Here is a 23,172-nt window from a genome sequence, read left to right on the forward strand (position 1 = left end):
GTTCAGCACAGGTCAAGGTCTTATGGTTTGTGGGATCAAGCCCCACATTGGGCCCGGCACTGACGGTGCTGAGCTTGCTTGGGATTCTCTCCCTTTCTCTTTGCCCCTCCCCTGCATATGCACGCTTCTCTCAAAATAAACGTTTTTTTAGAAAGTATAGTTTATAATGTACACAACGTTACATATATGTTTTTGTATGTAATGCTCAAAAATTTTTGGAAAGAAAAAATTCCTATATGACAACATGTCTGTAGTAGCTTGTCAGTGGGAGACTGGACTGTAGCTTATTTTTATTCTTTCTACTTTCTCATATTTTCCAATTTTTATAAAATCATCCTATACTTTCTGATAATGTTTTTAAAAACTAATTGTAAAAAAAAAAAAAGAAAACTCTACCCTAATTTTCTATTTCAGCTGCCCACAAAACACATTATATAAAAACATATTTTACATCCAAAAGTTACAATTTAAATAGCCACACAATAGTTGATGGGCTAATTAAATGATTACTACAAAAGAGGCATGAAAATATTTTTCAGAATAATGGAAATGTTTTTTTATCCTGACTGTATTAGTAACACAGCTATATATATTTGTCAAACTTACTAGACATTTAAATTGAAGGCATTTTAGGGGCGCCTGGGTGGCTCAGTTGGTTAAGCGTCTGACTTCAGCTCGGGTCACGATCTCGCAGTCCGCGAGTTCGAGCCCCGCTTCGGGCTCTGGGCTGATGGCTCAGAGCCTGGATCCTGCTTCCGATTCTGTGTCTCCCTCTCTCTCTGCCCCTCCCCCATTCATGCTCTGTCTCTCTGTCTCAAAAATAAATAAACGGTAAAAAAAATTTTAAAAAAAATTAAAAATAAATTGAAGGCATTTTATTAGATTCAAGTTATATCCCAATAAAGATTTTAAAAACTATTATTGCCCAGGTACATTAGAATAGGAAAAGAACATTTTACATACAGTACCTACAAATTCCACAGTTTTCACAATGATACTGCTTCTTGTCTTTGTCAAAAAGATGGCATATACTGCAATAATATTCTCCAAACAATGTGCTACATTCTTCACAAGTCTGTTGGGCCTAAAACAGATACATGTAATTAAAAGTTGGACTAAATTTATCAAAACATTTTGTATTATCATTTAAATATCCAGTTTGTTACAGTAAATGCAGATTTTTACAAGGTTTTAAACATTTAAATCAAAGATATTGCTTAGAATTAAAGAAGTCACTTGCAATACCAATTTTTTTTAAGCCACCTTAACATTATTTAAAAAGAAAATAGAAATGTGGTAAAATCTTACGTGTTGGATTTTTTCACAGTTTATGCACTGCACTTCCTTTACTTTAAAGCGATCTAGCTGATGATCTTCATTGTTATCATGACACAACCGACAAGTATAAAGTTTGTCACAACAAGGTGCCTAATGCCCAAGGGGGAAAAAAAGTTATAAAAAGAGAAAAACAAGTTTGCAATACAAAAAAAAAAAAAAAAAAAAAAAAAAAAATTTCTTCCTCCTCCTCCTGGAACAAGGTCAAAGAATACAACCAATGGATTCGTTTGTAAACTAATCCTAAACATAACTTTTCACTGTTTCTTAGCATATTTTAATTATTCCCTTCAACATCTATGTCTGTATTAAGTTGAACATAATCTGGTCCTTAAAGATAGAGGAATCATGAAGAATGGAAATCTCTGGACCGAAGCACTAATCTCACAATACCCTAAACTCATTCTCAGCCTTAAAAGCAGGCAGGCAATTTCTTCTTAGACATTTCCAGATAAATTCAATTACCTACTTAACCCCTTAAACATTAAATATCATAAAGATTATATATATATTTTAATTTGCTTGTGTTTATTAATCATCAACTATATGCTTGATGTTTTAGAGGATGCAATAAATGTAAGAGATAGTCGTTGTTTTCAAGAGTGGCAGACTAGCAAAATCTATTCTCTCCTTCCCAGACACAATTGCCCAGCTTTATTACAGTTCCCAGCTTTCTTTGATTTCAGCTGTGGCCAAATGACTAAGTTCTTACCAAAAGAATACAAGCAGAAATCAGTGTCACTCTTGGGCCTGAGTATTATGAAACTGGGCATGCCTCCTCCTCCACACTCCCTTTCTCCTTTCCATCAGATGAAACCTGGACATAGCAGCAACCCACCTGCTGACTGTATGCCCTAAAGCAGGGCAAAATACAGTGGGGAGAACTTGTCCCTGAAGTGATCATGTGGAACAGTCTTATTACCAAACTGGATAATTAACCTTGAAATTGTTAGGTGGGAAGAAATAAATTCTATTCTTTAACCTACATTACTGTTGGGCCTTTTTGTTACCATTAGTAACTTAGCTTTATCCTAAATAGTATAGTACGTCAAAAAAAGTTTCCAAGCCAGTAAGTTCACCCCATAGTTTCCAGTATACTGTGACCTTCCAGATCCACTCATTTCTGAAGATCTTACACCATAATTTACCACAATACAGTTCATTCCTTAAAGATTTTAACACTTAACTGGTACCCTTTCTCTCCCCACTACTCTTGTCCTACATCTTAGTGATCTGCACATCCACCACTATAATCCTTCCAATACCATGAACTCTCAATTCCTTGACTTTCTTACTTCCAATGACCTTATCCTCCAACCCTCCTCAGCCACATATTCTCAAGGTCATACCAAAGAACAGTGGTTCTCAAATGTTTTGGTCTCAGGACCTCTTACACTCTTAAAAATTATTGAGGATCGGGGTGTCTGGGTGGCTCTGTCTGTTAAGCATCTATCTGACTCTTGGTTTCAGCTCAGGTCACGATCTCACGGTTTTGTGAGTTCGAGCACCCTACCACCCCTACTTTGGGTCGCTGATAGTGTGGAGCCTGCTTGGGATTTTCTGTCTCCCTCCCTCTCTGCCACTCCCCCACTCATGCTCAGTCTCTCGAAATAAACTTTAAAAAAATTACTGATGATCTCAAAGAGCTTTTGATTATGTGAATTATATCTGACACCATATTATAAAATTGAAAGGTTTTTTAAATATTCATTACTTCTTTTAAAAATAATAGTAATGAACCCATTACATGTTAACATAAATAACATTATTTTAATGAAATAACTACTTTCTCCCAAAATAACTGAATTCTCATTTCTGCTTCTGTATTCGGTTTAAGTATATGAAGAAACTTTGGCCTTCCACAGATATGTAGTTGGAAAAAGGAGTATTTTAACAGCCTTTGCAAGAATACTCATCTCTGATACTACAACAAAACTCAACAATTCATAAATCATTAGTTGTAACACGGACTCTGAAATTGTATGTGAACTTTTCTCCGTTACATCAAAATCCATTGATCTATCTTGCACTCTGAATGGATCTTCTACGCACGCATTGGTCATTTGGAAAATATCAGTTCACTGAGTTCTATAGCTCTTTCAAATGTTCACAAATTTTCCATGCAAGATAAAAAAAAAAAAAAATTGTGCTTGTTAATATCATTACCGATCTCATCAGAAAAGTCTTTAGGTACTGGGACACTTTCAAGCTTACAGAGAATAATCCAAGTTTTCCAAAATTCTAATTATGGGGCACCTGGGTGGCTCAGTCTGTTAAGTATCCAACTTAGGCTCAGGTAATGATCTTGCGGTCCATTAGTTTGAGCCCCGCGTCGGTCTATGTGCTGACAGCTCAGATCCGGGAGCCTGCTTTGGATTCTGTGTCTCCCTCTCTCTCTCTCTGCCCCTCCCCCCCTCACACTCTGTGTCTCTCTCTCTCAAAACAAACATTTAAAAAAAGTTTTAGGGGCGCCTGGGTGGCTCAGTCGGTTGAGAGTCCAACTTCAGCTCAGGTCATGATCTCGTGGTTTGTGAGTTCAAGCCCCACGTAAGGCTTTGTGCTGACAGCTCAGAGCCTGGAGCCTGCTTCAGATTCTGTGTGTGTGTGTGTCTCTCTCTGTCTGCCCCTCCCCCACTCATACTCTGTCTCTCTCCTTCAAAAATAAATAAACATTAAAAAAATTTTTTTTAATTTTAATTCTAATTTTTACATGACAGCTTGAATTTTATTACTGTCAATGATCTTCCTTGCAATGAGTTTCACTTCTCTCCTTTTCAAAAAAATGTCCACCAAATACTCAAATTTGAAAAGCCAGATTTCAAGTAAGAAATGTTCCACAAGAAAGCTACTAGTTCAGTGCACAATCCAATTGCATAAGAACTTTCCTCACAATGACCATCTTAGTTTGCAGAAGTTCTTGATGAAAACATCCCATTTCATCAAACATGTATAAAACATGTAAAAAGACATGTATTCAAGAGCTGAGATTTTATAGAATTTTATCAATGACATTCTTAAGTGAAACTGGTTTGTTTTTTTTTTTTTTTTAATTATAGGTGTAGCACAGGTCAGTGCCACTGTCTTCATTTTGCTAGGGTGCCAGCAATTTTAATCACCACTTTTGCATACACTGAAAAAGAATACATCTTAGTATTAGAAAGTAGTTTTGACCTAAAAGGGCCTCAGGAATCACAGGGTGGAGGGTCCATTCACCACACTTTGAGAACCACTGCTCTAAACAACTGAATCTTGTTTCTATCTTAATTTCAAGCATGCAATTCTCTAATCACTACTTCCTCTCTTCCCAACTCACTTCAATTCTTCCCTTGCACATACTCTAGTTCCTTCCTTCTCTCTTCCTCTACATACCTAACCAAAACCCCAAGTCTGGTTAAATCCAATTCTCTCCTGTATAGGAACAGCTAGAGACAGCTGAAGAAAAGGGACCACTGGTCTCACTTCTAAGTCAAAATCACTAATAAAATATGAGTTTTTACTATACTTCCCTAGTTGACTCCCTCATTCTTCTACAATCTAGGACCTAAAATCTGGGTGATTATTTCACATCTCTTTCTTTACAGCTTTTCCTCCACCCTTACACTCTGCTGATACCTTGCTTACTTCACTACGAAAATAGAAATAATCAAAAGAAAACATCCTACCACAAACTCTATCAACCAACCTACTTGCAAATGTACCTAATACTCTGTCCTCTGTTCCATGTTTTTACGTAAGGCCAACTCCTCCACTTGTGCACTGGATCCCATCTTTTCTTTGATTACTCAAGGGCAGTAAGTGCTCCTACAGTTTTCTCTTTCCCTCCTGCATTAAAAATGTTCTCACTTTACTGAGTCATTTCCAAGAGTACAAAAACATGCTGCAATACCTCCCATTTTAAAGATTAAAAAAAAAAAAATCTCATGATTCTAAATCTCACAGCAACCAGAGTTGTTGTTTTTGGATTTTGTTTTTTTTTTTTTTTTTTTGGTGGTGGTTTGTTTTTTTGCGCTCTTTCGCAACAAAACTCTAAGAATTGTCTATAAAAACTATTCCCAGGGGCACCTGGGTGGCTCAGTCAGTTGAGCGACCAACTTCGGCTCAGGTCATGATCTCACGGTTTGTGGGTTTGAGCCAGGCATTGGGCTCTGTGCTGACAGCTCGGAGCCTGGAGCCTGCTTCTGATTCTGTCTCCCTCTCTCTCTGCTCCTCCCCCACTCATGCTCTGTCTCTGTCTCAGAAATAAATAAACATTTAAAAAAAATTTAAGATTTCCAGTTTAACTACTCTCTCTCTCTCACCCACTCCAATCAGGCTCTGTCCCAATCTCTCCACTGAAACTTCTCTTGTCAAGATCACCAGGGACCTCCTCATCCAATCTAAAGTTCAATTTTCAGTTCTTATCTTACTTAAACAACAGCATTTGATTTAGTTGATTACTTCCTCCTTAAAACTCTTCACTTGGCTTCTAGTATTTAAGGAAGGAGCAAGAGCGGGCAAAAAGTATTTGATACTCAGGGTCAAGTACGTAAACTCTATGAAACTCAGACATATTTATGTAGTTTCTTGGGGGAAAGGGCCAAAATGTTGAATTCAGTTCTAATCATCAAGTTTCAAACAGTAACAACGTATCAGTGAGTGGAAATGGAATCATAAGGACAGCCTTCAATTTGTTTACACAACACCTGGTGAATGACTTTGAAAAAGCTTCATCCAGTGCTGTGGAGGAACTTCACCAAGCCTGGCCTAAAAGAAGGCTTTAAGTGGTCTTTACAGGCCTCATACTTTTTTATGAAACAGTAACTCTATCAGCCCTACTGTACAAATGGAGCACCTGCTCAAAAGCACTGAGCTATCAAGGGGCAGCGCTATGACTTGTGGGTAGGGCTGTGAGACTCCAAAGCTCACGCTTTCTTAAGTAAAATCTTCAAACTGCTTCTTGCAACAACAAAATCAGGAAACTCTGAGCGGGTGCCAATTTAAAAAGTTCTAGAGTAACCAGCAATTTTCCTCAAAGTAAACGGCAAAAACAAGAATATATGTATAGTAGGCACTTTCCTACACGTAATCTCCTATTTAGTGGCAATCACACGGCTGGCTTTCCATGTCACAAAAGCATTTTCTCCTCGGCAGCCTTAGGTTCACTCCCTGACTCTAAAATGAAGCTGGCGAGCGGTAAAACTGTTACTACAGGAGCTGAAATCGTATTCCGATTCTCCACTCGCTTACTCCTCTTTCATTACTTCATCACACACCTGAAAGTCATCCTGGGGAAAAGCCGGCCCAGGCCCGACGCTGCCTCAGTCTACTTCCAGTAGCAAAAGACTAAACCCATTGACACAGCGACTGATGTGCAAGCCTCGGCTCTTCCCAAGCAAAAAGGACTTTGCATACAAAGTAAGACAAGAGTACGGGTGCGGCCTGTGGTCGCCCTGCCAAAACGTTCTCTACAGCGGGAACCCAGTTCGAGGTGGAGGAGGGATCCTGACAAACAGCTTAGCCTCTAACTTCAGCCCAAGCCTAATCGCCTGGCCCACTCCGCCCCCACCCGACCCGGCGGCAGCCTGTATGGGAAGAGCCCATTGAAGTCATCACCTTCAGGAGACATCCTCTGTCATAGTGTTTGCAGCCCCGCCGCCCTTGCTTTTGGCCGCGGGCGCCATCTTCCCGCGCCGAGGCCGCCATCTCCTCCATCTCCCCTCAAACTCCACGGACCCTTCCCCCAGGATGAAAACCACGCCCAGAGAAGTAGCGTCACTAGCGCACCCCCTCTCGGTCACAGCAGCCAGCCGAGCTGATATGGCGGCTCAGCACGTGACCCGGGGCAGCCGGATTTCCGGTTCCCGGGGCGACGGGGCGGAAGTGAAGGAAAACGCAATCTCTGCTGTCGACGTCAGTTGCTGACTTCGCTGCTAACGGTAATAACTTAGGTTGCCTCTTCTTTCCACCCCCCCAGTCCCCATCGCTACTCGCCCAAGCCCTGGGCGTGGTTCGGGGCGAGATGGACCGCAGCGGCGCGGAGACGCCGGGTGGCCCCTGAGAAAGGGACGCTCTCCGGCCGCATCCGCACTTGTGACAGGGCGGCCCCTCCCTCTCCCGTTGCAGCGGCCTGGTGCCTCGAGAAAGGGGCGGAGCTCCGCCAGGCCTCCGGGCTCAGAGCGGGTACGGGCGCGCTCTGCTTCTGCAGCTGCTGCTTTTAGTCGCTCTTCATTCCTTCAAAATATGCATTGACGTTTCCTGTATGCCAGTCACCAGCTAATCATGGGGACAAAAAGTGAGAAAAAGTACACTCCCCACCATGCCCTCTTGGATCTCACAGACTGGCAAAGGAGGAAGACATTGATCACAGAATGAATCACTGACATAAATTAAGATTACAGCTTTGAGAAGTGCTAGGAAGAAGTGTGTGTTCTATGAGAGTTAATGCTGGAGGGGATCGGATTAATCTGGGTGCCAAGGAAGGTTTCCCTGGGGAAGCAACACGTGAGCTAAAAAGATGAGAAGGAGTTCGTGTGCAAAGGCCTTGTGGCATGGTGCCTGTAAAAAGGCGGAAGGGAAATGTACAAGCCTGCAAGACTGGGTCAGACGCTTCGGGGTCCGCAGTGAAAAAATGATTGGCCTTCTGAAGAGGCAAGCCCCTGGAAAATTTTTAGAGCTGTTAGTGTTGGAAGAAAATATTTGCCTTTGGCTTTCTAGCATGATTTCACGTCACCCAAAACACGCTGGGAAAAGTAAACATGTTCTCCTTAGCTTTGAAATTGCTAACTCTTACCGTTTTAATTTTCTTTCAGTTCTGTTATGAGTTGCTAAAATCATGGTGAAATGTTGCTCGGCCATTGGATGTGCTTCCCGCTGTTTGCCAAATTCCAAGTTAAAAGGACTGACGTTTCACGTGTAAGATTTTGCCATAGTTAAGCCAAGTACTTCTGTTAAAAAAGCCAAAGACAGTTATACTTAATTTTTCAGTTTTGACCTTTAGTTCCCAAAGCTTTTTTTAAATAAATAGCTTTTTAAGTGAATTTGAAGTGATACATTTACGTTTTTATAACTTAGTTTAAAAGTTTAAGATTCCTGTCAAGGTATCAAAGGCTAGTAAACAAAAATATCAAGCTCATTTTTGTTAATATTGTTACTTTGTGTTTTAACATAGCTTCAAAGAAATTGTTTTGTTTATATGGAGTTTACAATCTGAAGGAAGGATCTTTGCCCAAATATATTGTCCTTTCTATTTAGAAATAGATCAAACTTATGCTGTAGAGAAAAAATGTAAATTACAAGTTCAGACCAAGGGTTCTTTAACAGTATTACAGGTAAGTCAAGATGATCTTAATTTTAATAATTATTCATTTGCTAGAAGTTTATTTTGCTGCTTTTGTGCCAGGCACTGTGCTATGTGCTAGAGAAAGATCTGATAAGTACTTTGCTAGGTATGAGGAAATAAAAAATGAGTATGTATACCCCACCTTATTCCAAAAAAAAAAGATTTGAATCAGCTTGGAAAATTACAGAAGATGTGGTTATTGGTTTCCAGATCTCTCAAAACAGTTCTTTTCTCTAGAACCCCAAACTCTGCAGCTGTTGTCTGCCTTCATTCACTAAGCATTTATAGACCTGTTGTGTGTTAAATGCTGTACAAAGCAACTTTCTGATGCTGCCAGAAGAATGAAAGTATGAGGTACTCTGTTCATCTGGGATCAGTTCTGGGTATGGCTTCACATAGGAAAAGTCCCAAATGGTATTATCGTAGATAGATGAAGGAAAACCCCCCAGTTGTGAATCTTAATGTAAGGTTGAAGTATCCCTTGAAACTTTTCTTCTTTATGATATGAGAAAAATTGAAATGAGGGCCGTATGTTTGCAGCGTGACTGGTGGAAAAATCTATTAAAACTGAAAGTTCTGAAAGCTTGATTCATGATGGCTTCCTGAATAGTCCATTTCCCAAGAGTAGTAACAAACTTCTCAGTGAACCAATTTAGTCACAACCTTAGTTCAAGTATATATTGACAGTGCTTAATATTAGGATACTGTTTGTATGTTTTTTTCTAGATTCCCCACAGATGAAAACGTCAAAAGAAAATGGGTATTAGCCATGAAAAGACTTGATGTGAATGCTGCAGGCATCTGGGAGCCTAAAAAAGGAGACGTGTTGTGTTCAAGGCACTTTAAGAAGACAGATTTTGACAGAAGTGCTCCAAATATTAAACTGAAACCTGGAGTCATACCTTCTATCTTTGATCCCTCATCTCACTTACAGGTTTGTATACGAGACACTGCTTAGCATCGTTACTCATTTTTTATGGTACTGCTGAAGAACCGTCACCATTCAGGCTAACATTGTGATTGTTTGCTTATTCGTTTGAAGTCCATTTTTTGAGTTTCTAAATTTGGAAGTGACTGCTTCAGGTTTTATAATATGTAGTAGGAGTATTTTACCAGTATCCACTCAGAAATATTGACATATTACAAATATTTGGTGAAGGGGACTGATTTTAGGAGTTGACATAACTCAGGATTTATATCTAAAAAAGGAGGAAAATAAGAGGGTTGAATTGAAGTTCCAAGTTGCCAGTCCTCTTCACACTGGAGCAAAAGTCAAGAGGAGAGCCAAAGTATAGAGCCAAAGTAATAGGACCAAAGTATACTTTTAGAGCCACATACATTCAAGCTTAAAGCCTAGGTAAAACTAAAAGGAAGAAAAGCAAAAGAGAGGAGAACGGGAGAATGAAAGGAGAGAAGAGGTAAGAAAAAGAAAATAAAAAGATTGTATAAATAAAGTCTAGTTGAATTTTGTGTTTTTTTCTCAGTGATATTAGTGCCACGGGTTGACTGCCTCACCCTCAGTATCTCTCTTGAGTTAAAATATGGCAAAGTGTTTCTAGACACCATAGAGTAACTGATTCCAGTGTAGAAAATTCAGGGAGAACCTTTCAGTTCCCAGAACAATAGTAATGAACCTCCATTGAAAGATATCTCCTTCCTGACAGTTGGAAACAAGGGAAATACAGATGGCCTTTGACTTCTGATTTTTCAACTTTACAACAGTGCGAAAGCAATACACATTCAATAGAAACCATACTTTGAATTTTTAAGTTTCATCTTTTCCTAGGCTAGCGATACGTAATACAGCGCGCATGGGAGTATGCAATACCATATTCCCGTGATGCTGGGCAGTGGGAGTAAGCTGCAGCCACATGGTCACGAGGGTGAACAACTGATACACTGACAATCATTCTGTACCCACACAACCAGTCTGTTTTTCGGTTTCAGAACAGTACTTAATAAATTACATGAGATATCAACACTCCGTTATAAAATAGGCTTTGCGTTAAATGACTTTGCCTAACTATCGGCTAATGTAAGTGTTCTGAGTATGTTTAAGGTAGGGTAGTCTAAACCATTATGTTCAGTTGGTTGGGTGTATCAAATGCCTTTTCAACTTACAATATTCTCAATTTATATAACCGTATCATAAGACAAGGAAGATATGTAATCTGGAAGTGTACCTGCTTCGAGATGGTCTTGGTCATTTTCCAGTGCCTGAGTGAGCAAGTAGAGACTGCCTCACTCTCTCCCATGTTAATAAATTTATAATATCTTGTGCAATTGGTTATAAAGGATTTCTTTCCTTATAGCAAGGTCTCATCCAGCATTAATGTTGAGAACCTTAAGAAATGTGGGCATAATAAAATCAAACCATAAGTTACTAACTTTCAAAAACTCTATCCTATAACAAAAGAAATTTTTCATTATAGGAAATTAGATGACACAAGCAAAAAGAAAATAAAAATTATCAATAATCACATAATCCAGAGATAATACTTTTAACACTTCAATGTGTATTTTTCCAGTCATTTGTATGTGTATGTTTGTATATATATTCACCTATATTTATATATTCTTACAAAATTATAATTACACTGTACATTTGATCCTTGAAAACAGAATTTGAATGCATGGGTCTACTTATATACAGATATTTTTTAATAAATATACAGCACAGTACTTTAAATGTATTTTCTCTTCCTTAGGATTTTAATAATATTTTCTCTAGTTTATTGTAAGAATATGGTATATAATACATGTACAAAATATGTGTTAATCAACTGTGTTAACGGTAAGGCTTCCAATCAACAAACATTAGGCTATTGGCAGTTAAGTTTTGGGAGAGTCAAAAGTTATACACAGATTTTCAACTGTGCAGGGAGGTTGGTGTCCCTAACCCTGCATTGTTCACGGATCACCTGTATATCCTTTTCTTAATTTGCTTCCATCTCATTCCCTTCCACCCTCCCCATTCATTTCATCTCAACATTTATATAGTGTTTACTATGTGCCAGGCACTATTCTGGGCACTTTGCATATAAACTCATTTAATCCTCATAACACCCACGTGAAAAAAATACTATTGTTATTCTCATTTTACTACTTGAGGACACCTAGGTCCAGAGAGCTGGAATATCTTCCTCGTTGTCACACAGCTGTTCAATGGCAGAGGCTGGATTTGAGCCCAGGCATTTTGGCTTCAGAGTCCACTGTTTTTTGTTTTTGTTTTTGTTTTGTTTTTTAGAGAGAGAGTGCATGAGCAAGGGGAGGGACAGAGGGAGAGAGAGAGAATCTTAAGTAGATGCCATGCCCAGCACAGAGCCCGATGTAGGGCTCAATCCCACGACTAGGAGAAGATCACGACCTGAACCAAAATCAAGAGTCAGACTCTTAACTGACTGAAGCCACCCAGGTGCTCCTAGAGTCCACTGTTAACTACTACTTTCCATGATGCTAAATATTTTTCCACAACAATGGCTCTCAAACTTTAGCCTATGTAAGAATTATCCAGGGAGCTTGTTTAAAATGGAGAATCATGTGGCCCAGAGAATTTGACTCACTGAGTTTGTGCTGGAGTCCAGAAACCTGCACTTTTTTTTTAAGTTTATTTATTTTGAGACACAGAGAAAGCACAAGCGGGGAAAGGGCAGAGAGGGAGAGAGACAAGAGAATCCCAAGCAGGTTCCACATTGTCAGTGTGGTACCCAATGCGGGGCTCGAACTCACTAACCACATGATCATACACTGAGCCAAAATCAAGAGTTGGATGCTTAAACAACTGAGCCATCCAGGAGCCCCTAAGAAGGCTGCATTTTTTAACAGGCACCCCACACAATTGTCTTGCAGATCTATGGATCATATTTTTAAGAGAAACCTGTGTAGAACATCAATTTTTTAAACTAAATTTACTGTGGGGCGCCTGGGTGGCTTGGTCGGTTAAGTGTCCGATTTCGGCTCAGGTCATGATCTCACGGTCCGTGAGTTCGAGCCCCACGTCGGGCTCTGTGCTGACAGCTCAGAGCCTGGAGCCTGCTTCCGATTCTGTGTCTCCCTCTCTCTCTGACCCTCCCCCATTCATGGTCTGTCTCTCTCTGTCTCAAAAATAAATAAACGTTAAAAATTTAAAAAATTTAAAAAAATAAACTAAATTTACTGAAATATAGTATCTATATGGAAAAGCGCACACATCGTAAGCGTACTGAGCAATAAGTTGTCATAAAGTGAATATACTCATGTAACTCTCTTCATACCAAGATATAAAATAGTATCAGCACCCAGAAACCTCTTCATACTCTTTGGCAGTCACTACAGCCCCAAAGGTAACCACTATCCTGACTTCTGTCACTATCAGTTATATAAATGAACTCAGACAGTATGTACTCTGAACTTGTTTAGCTCAGCATTTTGTTTGTGTGATTCATCCATGTTGTAGTATGTGATAATAGTCCATTCATTTTCTCTGCAATATAGTATTCTATTGTTTAAATAAACTTTCACCATTCTACTGTTGACAAACATTTAGGTTGTTTTCACTTTGGAGCTATTATGAATGGTGCAACTATGAATGTTTTTGTCCATGTCTTTTGGTGCACTTAGGTTCACATTTCTGCAGAGTATATGTAAAGTTCTCTTAAAAGTGGAACTACTGGGTCCTAGGGATGTGTGTGTTCAGCTTGAGCTGATACTGCTGTAGTTTTTCCAAAGTGGTTTTGCCAATTTGTAGTCTCACCATCTGCATGTAAGTGTTCCTCTGGTTCTATATCCTTGTCAGTACCTGGTGGTATTGGTTTTATGGAACATTTTAGTGACCATGTAGCAATTGATTTTATGTATGAACAGTGGTTTATGTAACCCAATCACTATTGTATATAGGTTATCATCTTTTACTATTTTAAATTAACACTGTGATGAACATAATTCTAGCCAAATCTTTGTACTTAACCTTATTTCCTCAAACCAAATTCCTGGAAATAAAATTGTTAGATCAAAGATTATACACGTTTTTAAAGCCTTTGCTTTTGAATCAGATCCCCAAAGCCCCACCAGAAAGCTTGTACCAATCTTCTTCCCAGTAGCTATGCATGAAAGTGTCCATCCACCCTAATCCTCAGTGTAAGTTGTGTTTTTAAACCTTTGTTAAAATTGATAGGCAAAAGTGGTATTTCATTGTTTTATTTTTGAATATTGGTGAGTCTCCACATTTTTCCATATGTTTATTAGACGTTTGTATTTTTTGTGAGTTACTTATTTGGGTCCTCTGCTATTTTCATCTTTTTTTTTTTTTTTATTTTTTTAACGTTTATTTATTTTTGAGACAGAGAGAGACAGAGCATGAACGGGGGAGGGTCACAGAGAGAGGGAGACACAGAATCTGAAACAGGCTCCAGGCTCTGAGCTGTCAGCTCATAGCCCGACGCAGGGCTCGAACCCACGGACCGTGAGATCATGACCTGAGCTGAAGTCGGACGCTTAACCGACCGAGCCACCCAGGCGCCCCTCATCTTTTTTAAACTACATGTAAAAACACTGTACATTGAAGATACGAATCATTTAACTGCCATCTGTGTTGCAGTTATTTTTTTTTTTATAATTTTATTTATTTTTTAATGTTTGTTTTTGAGAGAGAAAGTGTGTGTGAGCAGGGGAGGGGCAGAGAGAGGGAGACACGAATCCAAAGCAGGCTCCGGGCTCTGAACCATTAGCACAGAGCCTGATGCAGGGCTTGAACTCACGAACCACAAGATCATGACCTGAGCTGGTCAGACACTTAACCGACTGAGCCACCCAGGTGCCCCATGTGTTATAGTTACTTTTTGTCATTTGTCTTTAGTTTAATTATCACATTGGTTTGGTATTTTTTGTTTTGTTTGAAGTTCAGATTTCTTTTTTAAATAGTATGTTGTATATTTTTTATTGAATTGTCTGACTTTAGCCTTCCCCACCTTAAGATTATATAAATATTCCCTGATTTTTTCTAGTTCCTAAGGGTTTTCATTTGTACATAAATTTTCAGTACTAAACTTTCATCATGATTTATTATATATAAAGGATGTAACTATTTTTATTAATTCATTTTTACCTGATTTATAGCCTTTTTCCACTTATTTAGAATGCCATTTTTTATCCTAACACCTTTTATACACTTGATCTATTTACAGATTTTTCTGTCTCATCTTAGGAGAGTAGCACACTATTTTAACTGTTGTTATTGGGTAATATATCTTTAACAAGTGGTAGAACGTATTCTTTCTCAATACCACTCTCTTTTTTTTTTTAGGAAAATTTGTGTTTCTAGATGAACGTCAGAGTTATTTTCAGGAAGTTCCTTTAATCTCAGAGAAATTTAAAATTTACCGAGTTTTTAAAGCAATTTCATGAAATATTAATTCCACTACACAAAGTATAGAAGGAATAAAAATGTAAGAAAGGACAGAAGTATCTACAATGATTTTTATTAACTCTTCTTAACAGGGGAAAAAAGAAAAACTTCATTCTAGAAAAAACTTCACCCTCAAAACCCTTCCAGTCACAAACCACAATCACCAGCTTGTTGGTGCTTCCTCATGTACTGAAGAATTCCAATCTCAGTTCACTTTTGTAAGTAAAATTACTTACTGAACTAATGTTGATATTTTTAAGGTAATACGTCTTCTCAATTAGGATTAAACTAGAGGTTTAGGCGTTTGAGGGTTTTTTTAAGTTTACTTATTTTGAGAGAGAGCCTACCCAAGTGGGCACGTACACGTGCATGAACGGGGGAGGGGCAGAGAGAGGGAGGGAGAGAATCCCAAGCAGATGCCATGCTGTCAGTGTGGAGCTAGAAGTGGGGCTCAGCCCCACAAACCATGAGATCATGACCTAAGCTTAACTAACTATGCCACCCAGGTGCCCTGACATTAATATATATATGTTATATATATATTATATATGTATTATGTTATATATACATAATTATATAGATTATATATTATGTTATATATTACATATACTTAATTATATGTACGTACATGTATATATGTGTATATGTATTTGTGTATATATATGTTATAGAAATATATAAAATGCCCAAAAATAGTGTTTTCCAGGGCCATTATAATTTTTATATATGGGATACTAATATACAGGTAGTTAATCCTTTGGTTGCATATTTAGTTCAAAGAGTGCTTTCATAGAGCTATTTTTTACCAAGAAAATGCAATAATCCCTTTGAGTACTATATTTTCTACATGGAAACATCTAATAAAAAATATAGTCACATCTTTAGGTTTTCTTAAAGAACAGTCATACATACAGAGTTTTCAAGCTTGCATTATTTATTCATCTCATTGCATACTCATATTAGAGCCACACCTAGAATCCAGGTCTGTTTTACTTTCTTGATTACCATCGCTTCATAGTAATACTTGAAATAGGGCAGTGTTTGTCTTCCAACTTTGTTAATTTTCAAAGTTGTTTTGAATATTCTAGATCTTTTGCATTTTCATATGAATTTTTAGAATCTTTTCTTTTTTTAATGTTTATTTATTTTTGAGAAAGACAGAGTGCAAGCAGGGGAGGGGCAGAGAGAGAGAGGCAGACACAGAATCCGAAGCAGGCTCCAGGCTCTGAGCTTTCAGCACAGAGCCCGACACAGGGCTTGAACTCATGAACTGCAAGATCATGACCAGTCATGATCAAGATCAGTCAGCCGCTTAACTGACTGAGCCACCCAGGTGCCCCTAGAATCATTTTGTAACAATTTCTGCAAAAATGCCTACTGGAATTTTAGCTGGGTTGTGTTGTATGTACAGATACATTTGAGAAGAATTGACATCTTAATGAAACTGTTTTAAGTCTTTGAACCTGTGAACTCATTATATCTCTGCATTTATTCAGGTCTTTAACTTCTCTCAACAATGTTTTGTAGTTTTCAGTGTATAGGTCTTTCATTTTGTCAGATTTATCCCTAAGTATTATATGTGTTTGGATGCTATTACAAATGGTGTTGTTTTGTTTGGCTTACTGATAGTATATGGAAGTTGATTTTTGTATGCTGATTTTGTACTTGGCAAACTTGTAAACTCATATATTAATTATGCTTTTTTGTAAAGGCTGTTATATTTTCTACATAATCATGTTGTCTGTTATTAAAGATAGTTTTAATTTTTCCTTTCTAATATGGATGCCTCATTTCTTTCCTGCAATATTTATTGGACTGCTTTGAACCTCCAGGGCTTTGCTGAATAGAGAACACTGAGAGCTGATCTCCATGCTTTGCTCCTGATTTTAGGAAGAAGACATTCAGTCTTTCACCACTGAATATAATGTTAACTGTAGGTTTTTCATAAATGCTTTTATCAGGTTGAGGAAGTGCCTTTCTGTTCCTAGTTTGCTGAAAGTTTTTTATCAGAAATGAATGTTGGTTTTGTCAAACACTTTTTCTGTGTCTATTGAGGTTTTCTATGGTTTTTCTTTTTTAGTTTGGGAAAAATGATTAGTTATATCAATTGATGTTTGAATATTAAACCAACCTCAGAATAAACTCAACTTCTTCATGGTGTGTTATCCTCTTATATATTGTTGAATTGGATTTATTAAAATTTTGTGTAGAATCTTTTCTTGTATGTTCAGTAGGGATATTGACCTGTAGTTTTCTTTCCTTGTAATATTTTTGTCTGGTTTAGAATCAGAATAATGCTGACCTTAATGAAAAAGTTGGAAAATATTGCCTCCTTTTTTGATTTTCTGAAAGAGTTTGTATAGATTTGATGTTATTTCTTCCATAAGTATTTGGTAGAATACTCCAGTTAAACTATCAGGGTGTGTGATTTTGTAGGTAAGGTTTTTTTTTGGTAGCTTGTATCTTCCAAAGGATTTGTCCCATTTTATCTCAGTTGTCAAGTTTAACAGCTTAAAATTGTTCATAATATTGGCTTACTGTCCTTTTTAATATATGTAGAATTTGTAGTGATATCATCTCTCCCATTTCTGATATTGGCAATTTGTTTCTGTTCTTTTTTATTGCTGATCAGTCTACCTAGAGATTTGTCAATTTTATTGATCTTGTTAACTAGCTTCCATTGATTTTCTCACTTTTTTTGTTTTTGTTTTCTACCTCAGTGATTCCATTCATCTTTACTATTTGCTTTTTCTTTTTATTCCAGTAAAATTTGCTCTTTTTCTAGTTTCTTAAAATGAAAGCTAAGGTCATTGACTTGAGACATTCCTTTATAATGTAGGCATTTAGTGGTATTAATTTCTCCCTAGGTATTGCTTTAGCAACACTCCATAAATGTTTTCATTTTCATTTAGTTCAGAAAACTTTCAAATTCCATTGTTATTTGTTCTTTGACCCATGAGTTATTTAGAAGTGTGTGTGTGCCATGTAGTTTCCAAATACTGGGGAATTTTCCAGATGTCTTTCTATTAATGTGTCTAATTTAATTCTGTGGTAGTCAGAGAATATACATTGTATGGCTTGAAATTGCTTGAGATGTTTTTAAATTTATTGAGATTTATAGTCTCTAATATAGCCTGTCTTGCCAAATGTTCTGTGTGCATTTGCAAAGAATGTGCATTCTGCTGATGTTACCTAGAATGTTTTAGAAATATCAAGACTGTTGTTCAAGATTTTATCCTTACTAAATTTCTGTCTACTTGTTCTGTCTGTTATTGAGAGAGGAGTTTAATTTTCTGGTGTAACTATGTATTTGTCTAATTCTCCTTGAAGTTGTCAGTTTTTACTCATTACATTTTGCAGCATTGTGATTGAGTGCTAATATCTAGGATTGTTTTGTCTTGTTAATTTAACCCCTTTATTATTAGGAAATGACCTTCCCTGGTAATGTTCTTTAGTCTGAAATCTATTTTTCTGATAGCAGTATACCCACTCTAGTTTCCTTTTTCTTTAGTGTTATATGGGTGTACAGATGGCCCCCAACTTATGATGATTCAACTCATGATTTTTCAGCTTTCCAATAGTGCAAAATGAATAAGGCATTCAGTAGAAGCCATATTTTAAGTTTCTAATTTTCGTCTTTTCCTGGGCCAGCGATATGGAGTACTATACTCTTTTGTGATGCTGGACAGTAGCAGCAAGCCACAGCTCCCAGTCAGCCATGCAGTCACAAGGGTGAACAACCAACACACTTGCAACCATTCTATGCCCATACAACCATTGTATTTTTCACTTCCAATACAGTATTCAATAAATGACATGAGATATTCAATACTTTATTATAAAATAGGTCTTGTGAGACCCATCATAAGTGGAGGAAGATCTGTATCTTTTTCTACTCTTTTACTTTAAACCTATTTGGGACTTTTTGAAGTACATGTTTTTTTTAGGGAGCTTATACTGTTGGGTCTTGATTTTTTAATCTTATCTGGTCATTTCAGCCTTTTAAATGGGTTATTTAGACCATTTACACTTAGTGTATTGATCCTGTTTGGTTTCCTATGTGTTCCATTTGTTCTTTGTTTTTTAACAATAAATTATCTATTTTTTAACAATAAATTATCTTTTAAAGAGATATAAATAATAAGAAAAAATCTGTATACATTACCTGTGTAGTGGCCATTGCCAGGGTTTTTCATTCCTTTGCATAAGTCCATATTTCCATCTGGCATCATTCTGTCTGAAGCATTTTAACATTTCTTATAAAGCAGCTTTGCTGGGGATGAATTCTTTCAGCTTTTATATTTCTGAAAGAAGTCATTATTTAGTCTTCGTGTTTGAAAGATTTTTTCATTGGGTATCAAATCCTAGATTGATAGTTTTGGAGATTTTTTTATTTGTTTTTAGTTCTTCAGAGATGTTGTTCCACTGTATTCTCATAGGCTGCGTTTCTAATGAAAAATCTGTCATCTATATCCTCTATACATTCTGTATCCTCTAACATGTCTTTTTTTTTTTTTTTTTTGGCTTTTAAGAATTTTTCTTTCCCAGTGGTTTGAATAATTCAATTATGATATATATAGTTCAGTTTTCATATTTCTCATGCTTGGGATTTTTGAGCTTCTTTATCGGTGGGTTTATAGTTTTCATCAAATTTGGAAAGATTTTGAAGACTCATGGAGTCTTCAGATATTTCATTCTACCTCAACTTTTCTTTCCATTGCTTCACGGATCCTGATTACATGTATATTAGGCTAGCTGAGTCATGCTACCACTCACTGATGCTCTGCTAATTTTTTGTTTTTTTCTGGGTTTGTTTTTCAATACTCCCTTTTCTCTCTGTAGTCTGTTCTGGATGGTTCATATTGCTGTATCTTCACTTTCACTAATATGCTATTCCCCCCAATGTATTTTTCACCTCAACACGTTGTAAATTTTACCTCTAGGTGTTCTGTTTGATTCTTTTTTATATCTTTAGTTCTCTCCCTAACTTCTTGAACATATAGAATATTATTTTAATAACCTTAATTCTTTTATCTGGTAATTCCATCTTTTGTATAAATTCTTGATTATTTTCCATTGACTGGTTTATGGTTCATGTTGTCCTACTTCTTTGCATACTAGATGCAAAGTATGGTAGATGTTGTGTGCCACACATTGTGAATTTTACTTTGCTGGATGCTAGATATTTCTGTGTCTTGTATTTTTGAGCTTTATTCTGGGGTACCACAAAATTATTTGGAAACAGTTTGATCATTTCAGGTTTTATTAGGCAGGACTAGGAGAATGTTCAGTTTAGGGCTATTTGTTCTCCACTGCTGGAGCAAGACCCTTTTGTATGCTCTCCTCAATGCCCCATGAATCTTGAAATTTTCTGATTTGGAAGGGGTGGGAAAAGTGGCTATGCCATCTGAGCACAGGGCACTCCTGGTTTTCTCTGGTCATTCTTTCTTCAGCCTTGAGCAGTTTCCTGCCTGTGTGCACTGAATACTAGAAGGGGAACCTCTAAGGATCTTCAGAGTTCTCTCTTGGTCTTCCTGGATGCTTCACACAATCTTCTCAATCTACTAAGCTCTGCCTGGGTTTCCCCTCCATGCACTGAGGCATACACACTCTCCCAAGACAGTAAGCTGGGGCAGTCGGTCATAGGGTTCACCTCTTAGTTTGCATGTCTCCAGGATTGCTGCCTTCCCTGCCTGATCTCTGTTATCTTCATAACGTTTTTTATGTCTTTTGGCCCTATGTCGGTTTTTTTAGAAAGGAATCAATTCAGTTTCTGTCATACTGGCTAGAAGCAAAAGTTCTCTTTACTAATTTTAATAGTGAGTAACAGCTTTTCAAAATTATTTTATAGTGCCTTTTTAAGATCTGTTAGTGTTACTTTCCCTATTTTCAATTGAAAAAAAGTATACCCAACAAACTTAAGCATAACCATAATAAATATTGAAAGAGCTTAAATTCTGTCTCTAAAAACCCAAAACCAAGGTCCTCGCTAAATAAAAACACTCAACCTGAGGACCTGCTCCAGTGCGCCTTTTTTGTCATCACCTTTAAAATGAGATATTTATCAAAATAAAATAAAATTGTTAAAAGTAAGTTTAACAACATAAGATTTTTGGGTAGGTAAAACTTAAACTTAGCAGCACCACGCCTAGGGAACAAAAGCTGGATAGTCATTACAAGTGTCATGTTCATAGCAAATACTTACCCCAATAAGCAGTGCTTCCCATCAATAGATATTGTACCCCTCATGTTATTCCTAGCCTTAGATAAAGGGGGAAGTCTCTGGGCACCCAAAATACTGCTTCCACCCCCATCCTCTTCCTGTGTTCTTTAAACCTCTAAGTATCACCAACTTAAAGATACCTAAGCATCGTAAGAAACAGCTGAGGCCTAGCTAAAAACTTTTATCTAACTACTTGTCTCTCCAGTTTAATAACTTGGTGTTTATGTTTTTAGGAACATAGCTACAGTGTAATGGACAGTCCAAAGAAACTTAAGCATAAATTAGATCATGTGATCAGCGAGCTAGAGGATACCAAGAAAAGTCTGCGGAATGTTTTAGACCGAGAAAAACGTTTCCAAAAATCATTGAGGAAGACAATCAGGGAATTAAAAGATGAATGTCTCATCAGCCAAGAAACAGCAAATAGACTGGAAGCTTTCTGTTGGGAGTGTTGTCAGGAGAGCATAGAAAGAGACTATATTTCATGAAATAATTCCATGTTATATTCTACCTAAAATTAACATTGGTACAGGTTTTTAGAAAATAATTCTTGTTTACCATCATTAAATATCCATCATTTAGAGTGCTTCTTTGGGTCTTCTGTAGCATTATACATTTAGTTGTTATTCAAAGACTTTGTTTTAAAGACTTGCAGAAATTTGTGCTAGTTATCATGTTTTTGTGTGATATGTGACAATTATGTTTTTATAGACCTAAACTAGTGCCAGTTCAGTATTGTAAGATGTTAAAAGCTTAAAAAAATTCCACAGGACTTAGGAAATGAGGTCAAATTAGTCTCATTCAACAATGGTAGTAGGAATTGGACACTGCTTCGACAGCATCAGATTTTTGGCTCAAAGGAGTACCTTTACTTGTGTGTACTTTATGGTAAGTACAATGAATTATACTTTAAATGTACTTTACTATAAAGCAGAATTCATTTATAACACATGTCCACCTTGGATCCAATCCAGGGTGCTTTTGTTATCAATAATAACAAAAGATTACACGGCATCCCATAGTACTGACCCTGAGAATAGCATATGGTACAGATCTGTTGGCTTTTAAAGTTGTTCAGAGCCAAGTTGAGAAGACCTCTGATGAGGTCGCAGTTTTCAGTACGGTACATCATTCCTCCTCCGTCTTCTTGGCTAGGAGCACTTTCATATAAACCAGCAGAGGTTGAAAAAGCAAACCAAAAAAAAAGGGGGGGTCATAAATCTGATTTTTAAATGGTTGGTTGCTGACAGTTGTTCTGAACATTTTGTTTCATTATAAAGGAATCCTTTCAAAACCTAAATGCTAGTACTAGCCGAGTATTTTTAATTTTTTTTTTTCAACGTTTTTCATTTATTTTTTTGGGGACAGAGAGAGACAGACAGAGCATGAACGGGGGAGGGGCAGAGAGAGGGAGACACAGAATTGGAAACAGGCTCCAGGCTCTGAGCCATCAGCCCAGAGCCTGACGCGGGGCTCGAACTCACGGACCGCGAGATCGTGACCTGGCTGAAGTCGGACGCTTAACCGACTGCGCCACCCAGGCGCCCCATAGCCGAGTATTTTTAAAGTTGCTTTGTATTTTACAGAAAGTAATGTTGCCGCATTTCTAAAATACAAAATGTTGGTGAAATCATTACAAAATTGTGACTCTTCCAGTTGTAATAGGAATTGGAGAAAGGGTTAGAATATTTTCCTGTAATTAGGAGAGTAGATTACTGCCCAAAGGCTTTTATTTAAAGAAATAGCTAAGTAAAGCAGCAGCTTTAGAATAGCTTCTTACTGAATATACACAAGAATGACTCTTAGCTATTTTCTGATCAGAAATTTAGTGTCAGAAATTTAGCTTTTTTCCTAATTTCGTATTAAAAACAACTGAAATTTAGAGTCATAAATTGTGAATTAGAATAAAAATTA

General features: G+C 37.3%; 2 protein-coding genes across 5 annotated transcripts in view; one reads left to right on the forward strand and one right to left on the reverse strand.

Moving 5' to 3' along the window:
* The window catches only part of RCHY1 (ring finger and CHY zinc finger domain containing 1), a 22,146-nt gene extending 14,906 nt beyond the window's left edge, over positions 1 to 7,240 (reverse strand). The window contains exons 1-3 of one of the 3 annotated variants that reach the window (XR_013555240.2): positions 6,928 to 7,240; positions 1,309 to 1,428; positions 969 to 1,084 (exon numbers count right to left, since the gene is read on the reverse strand). Coding sequence is in view for 1 of the 3 variants with exons in the window: in XM_078446033.2 (XP_078302159.1) it covers positions 969 to 1,084; positions 1,309 to 1,428; positions 6,928 to 7,026 (335 nt within the window). In the remaining 2 variants the exon portion in view is untranslated. The remainder of the gene's footprint in view (positions 1 to 968; positions 1,085 to 1,308; positions 1,429 to 6,927) is intronic. The other 2 variants (XM_078446033.2, XM_078446034.2) reach the window with 2 other exon arrangements.
* On the forward strand, positions 7,141 to 22,587 carry THAP6 (THAP domain containing 6). Of its 2 annotated transcripts, none has more exons than XM_078446035.2 (5): positions 7,141 to 7,250; positions 8,124 to 8,226; positions 9,380 to 9,587; positions 15,128 to 15,253; positions 21,492 to 22,587. In XM_078446035.2, the coding sequence occupies exons 2-5, from the start codon at positions 8,147 to 8,149 to the stop codon at positions 21,744 to 21,746; spliced, it is 669 nt and encodes a 222-aa protein (XP_078302161.1). In that variant the 5' UTR covers positions 7,141 to 7,250; positions 8,124 to 8,146; the 3' UTR covers positions 21,747 to 22,587. The 2 variants fall into 2 exon arrangements, with proteins under 2 accessions (XP_078302161.1, XP_078302162.1); XM_078446036.2 differs by lacking the exon at positions 7,141 to 7,250 and adding an exon at positions 7,269 to 7,606.
* Positions 22,588 to 23,172: the final 585 nt, after the last annotated feature.

The sequence above is a fragment of the Panthera onca genome, chromosome B1 (assembly GCF_046562875.1).
Source record: "Panthera onca isolate mPanOnc1 chromosome B1, mPanOnc1 haplotype 2, whole genome shotgun sequence".
Taxonomy (NCBI): domain Eukaryota; kingdom Metazoa; phylum Chordata; class Mammalia; order Carnivora; family Felidae; genus Panthera; species Panthera onca.

Coding starts and splice junctions, on each gene's coding strand:
- THAP6 (XM_078446035.2), top strand. CDS start 8,147: ATGGTGAAATGTTGCTCGGCCATTGGATGTGCTTCCCGCTGTTTGCCA. Junction 8,227..9,379: donor AAAGGACTGACGTTTCACGT/GTAAGATTTTGC, acceptor GTTTTTTTCTAG/ATTCCCCACAGATGAAAACG. Junction 9,588..15,127: donor ATCCCTCATCTCACTTACAG/GTTTGTATACGA, acceptor TCTTCTTAACAG/GGGAAAAAAGAAAAACTTCA.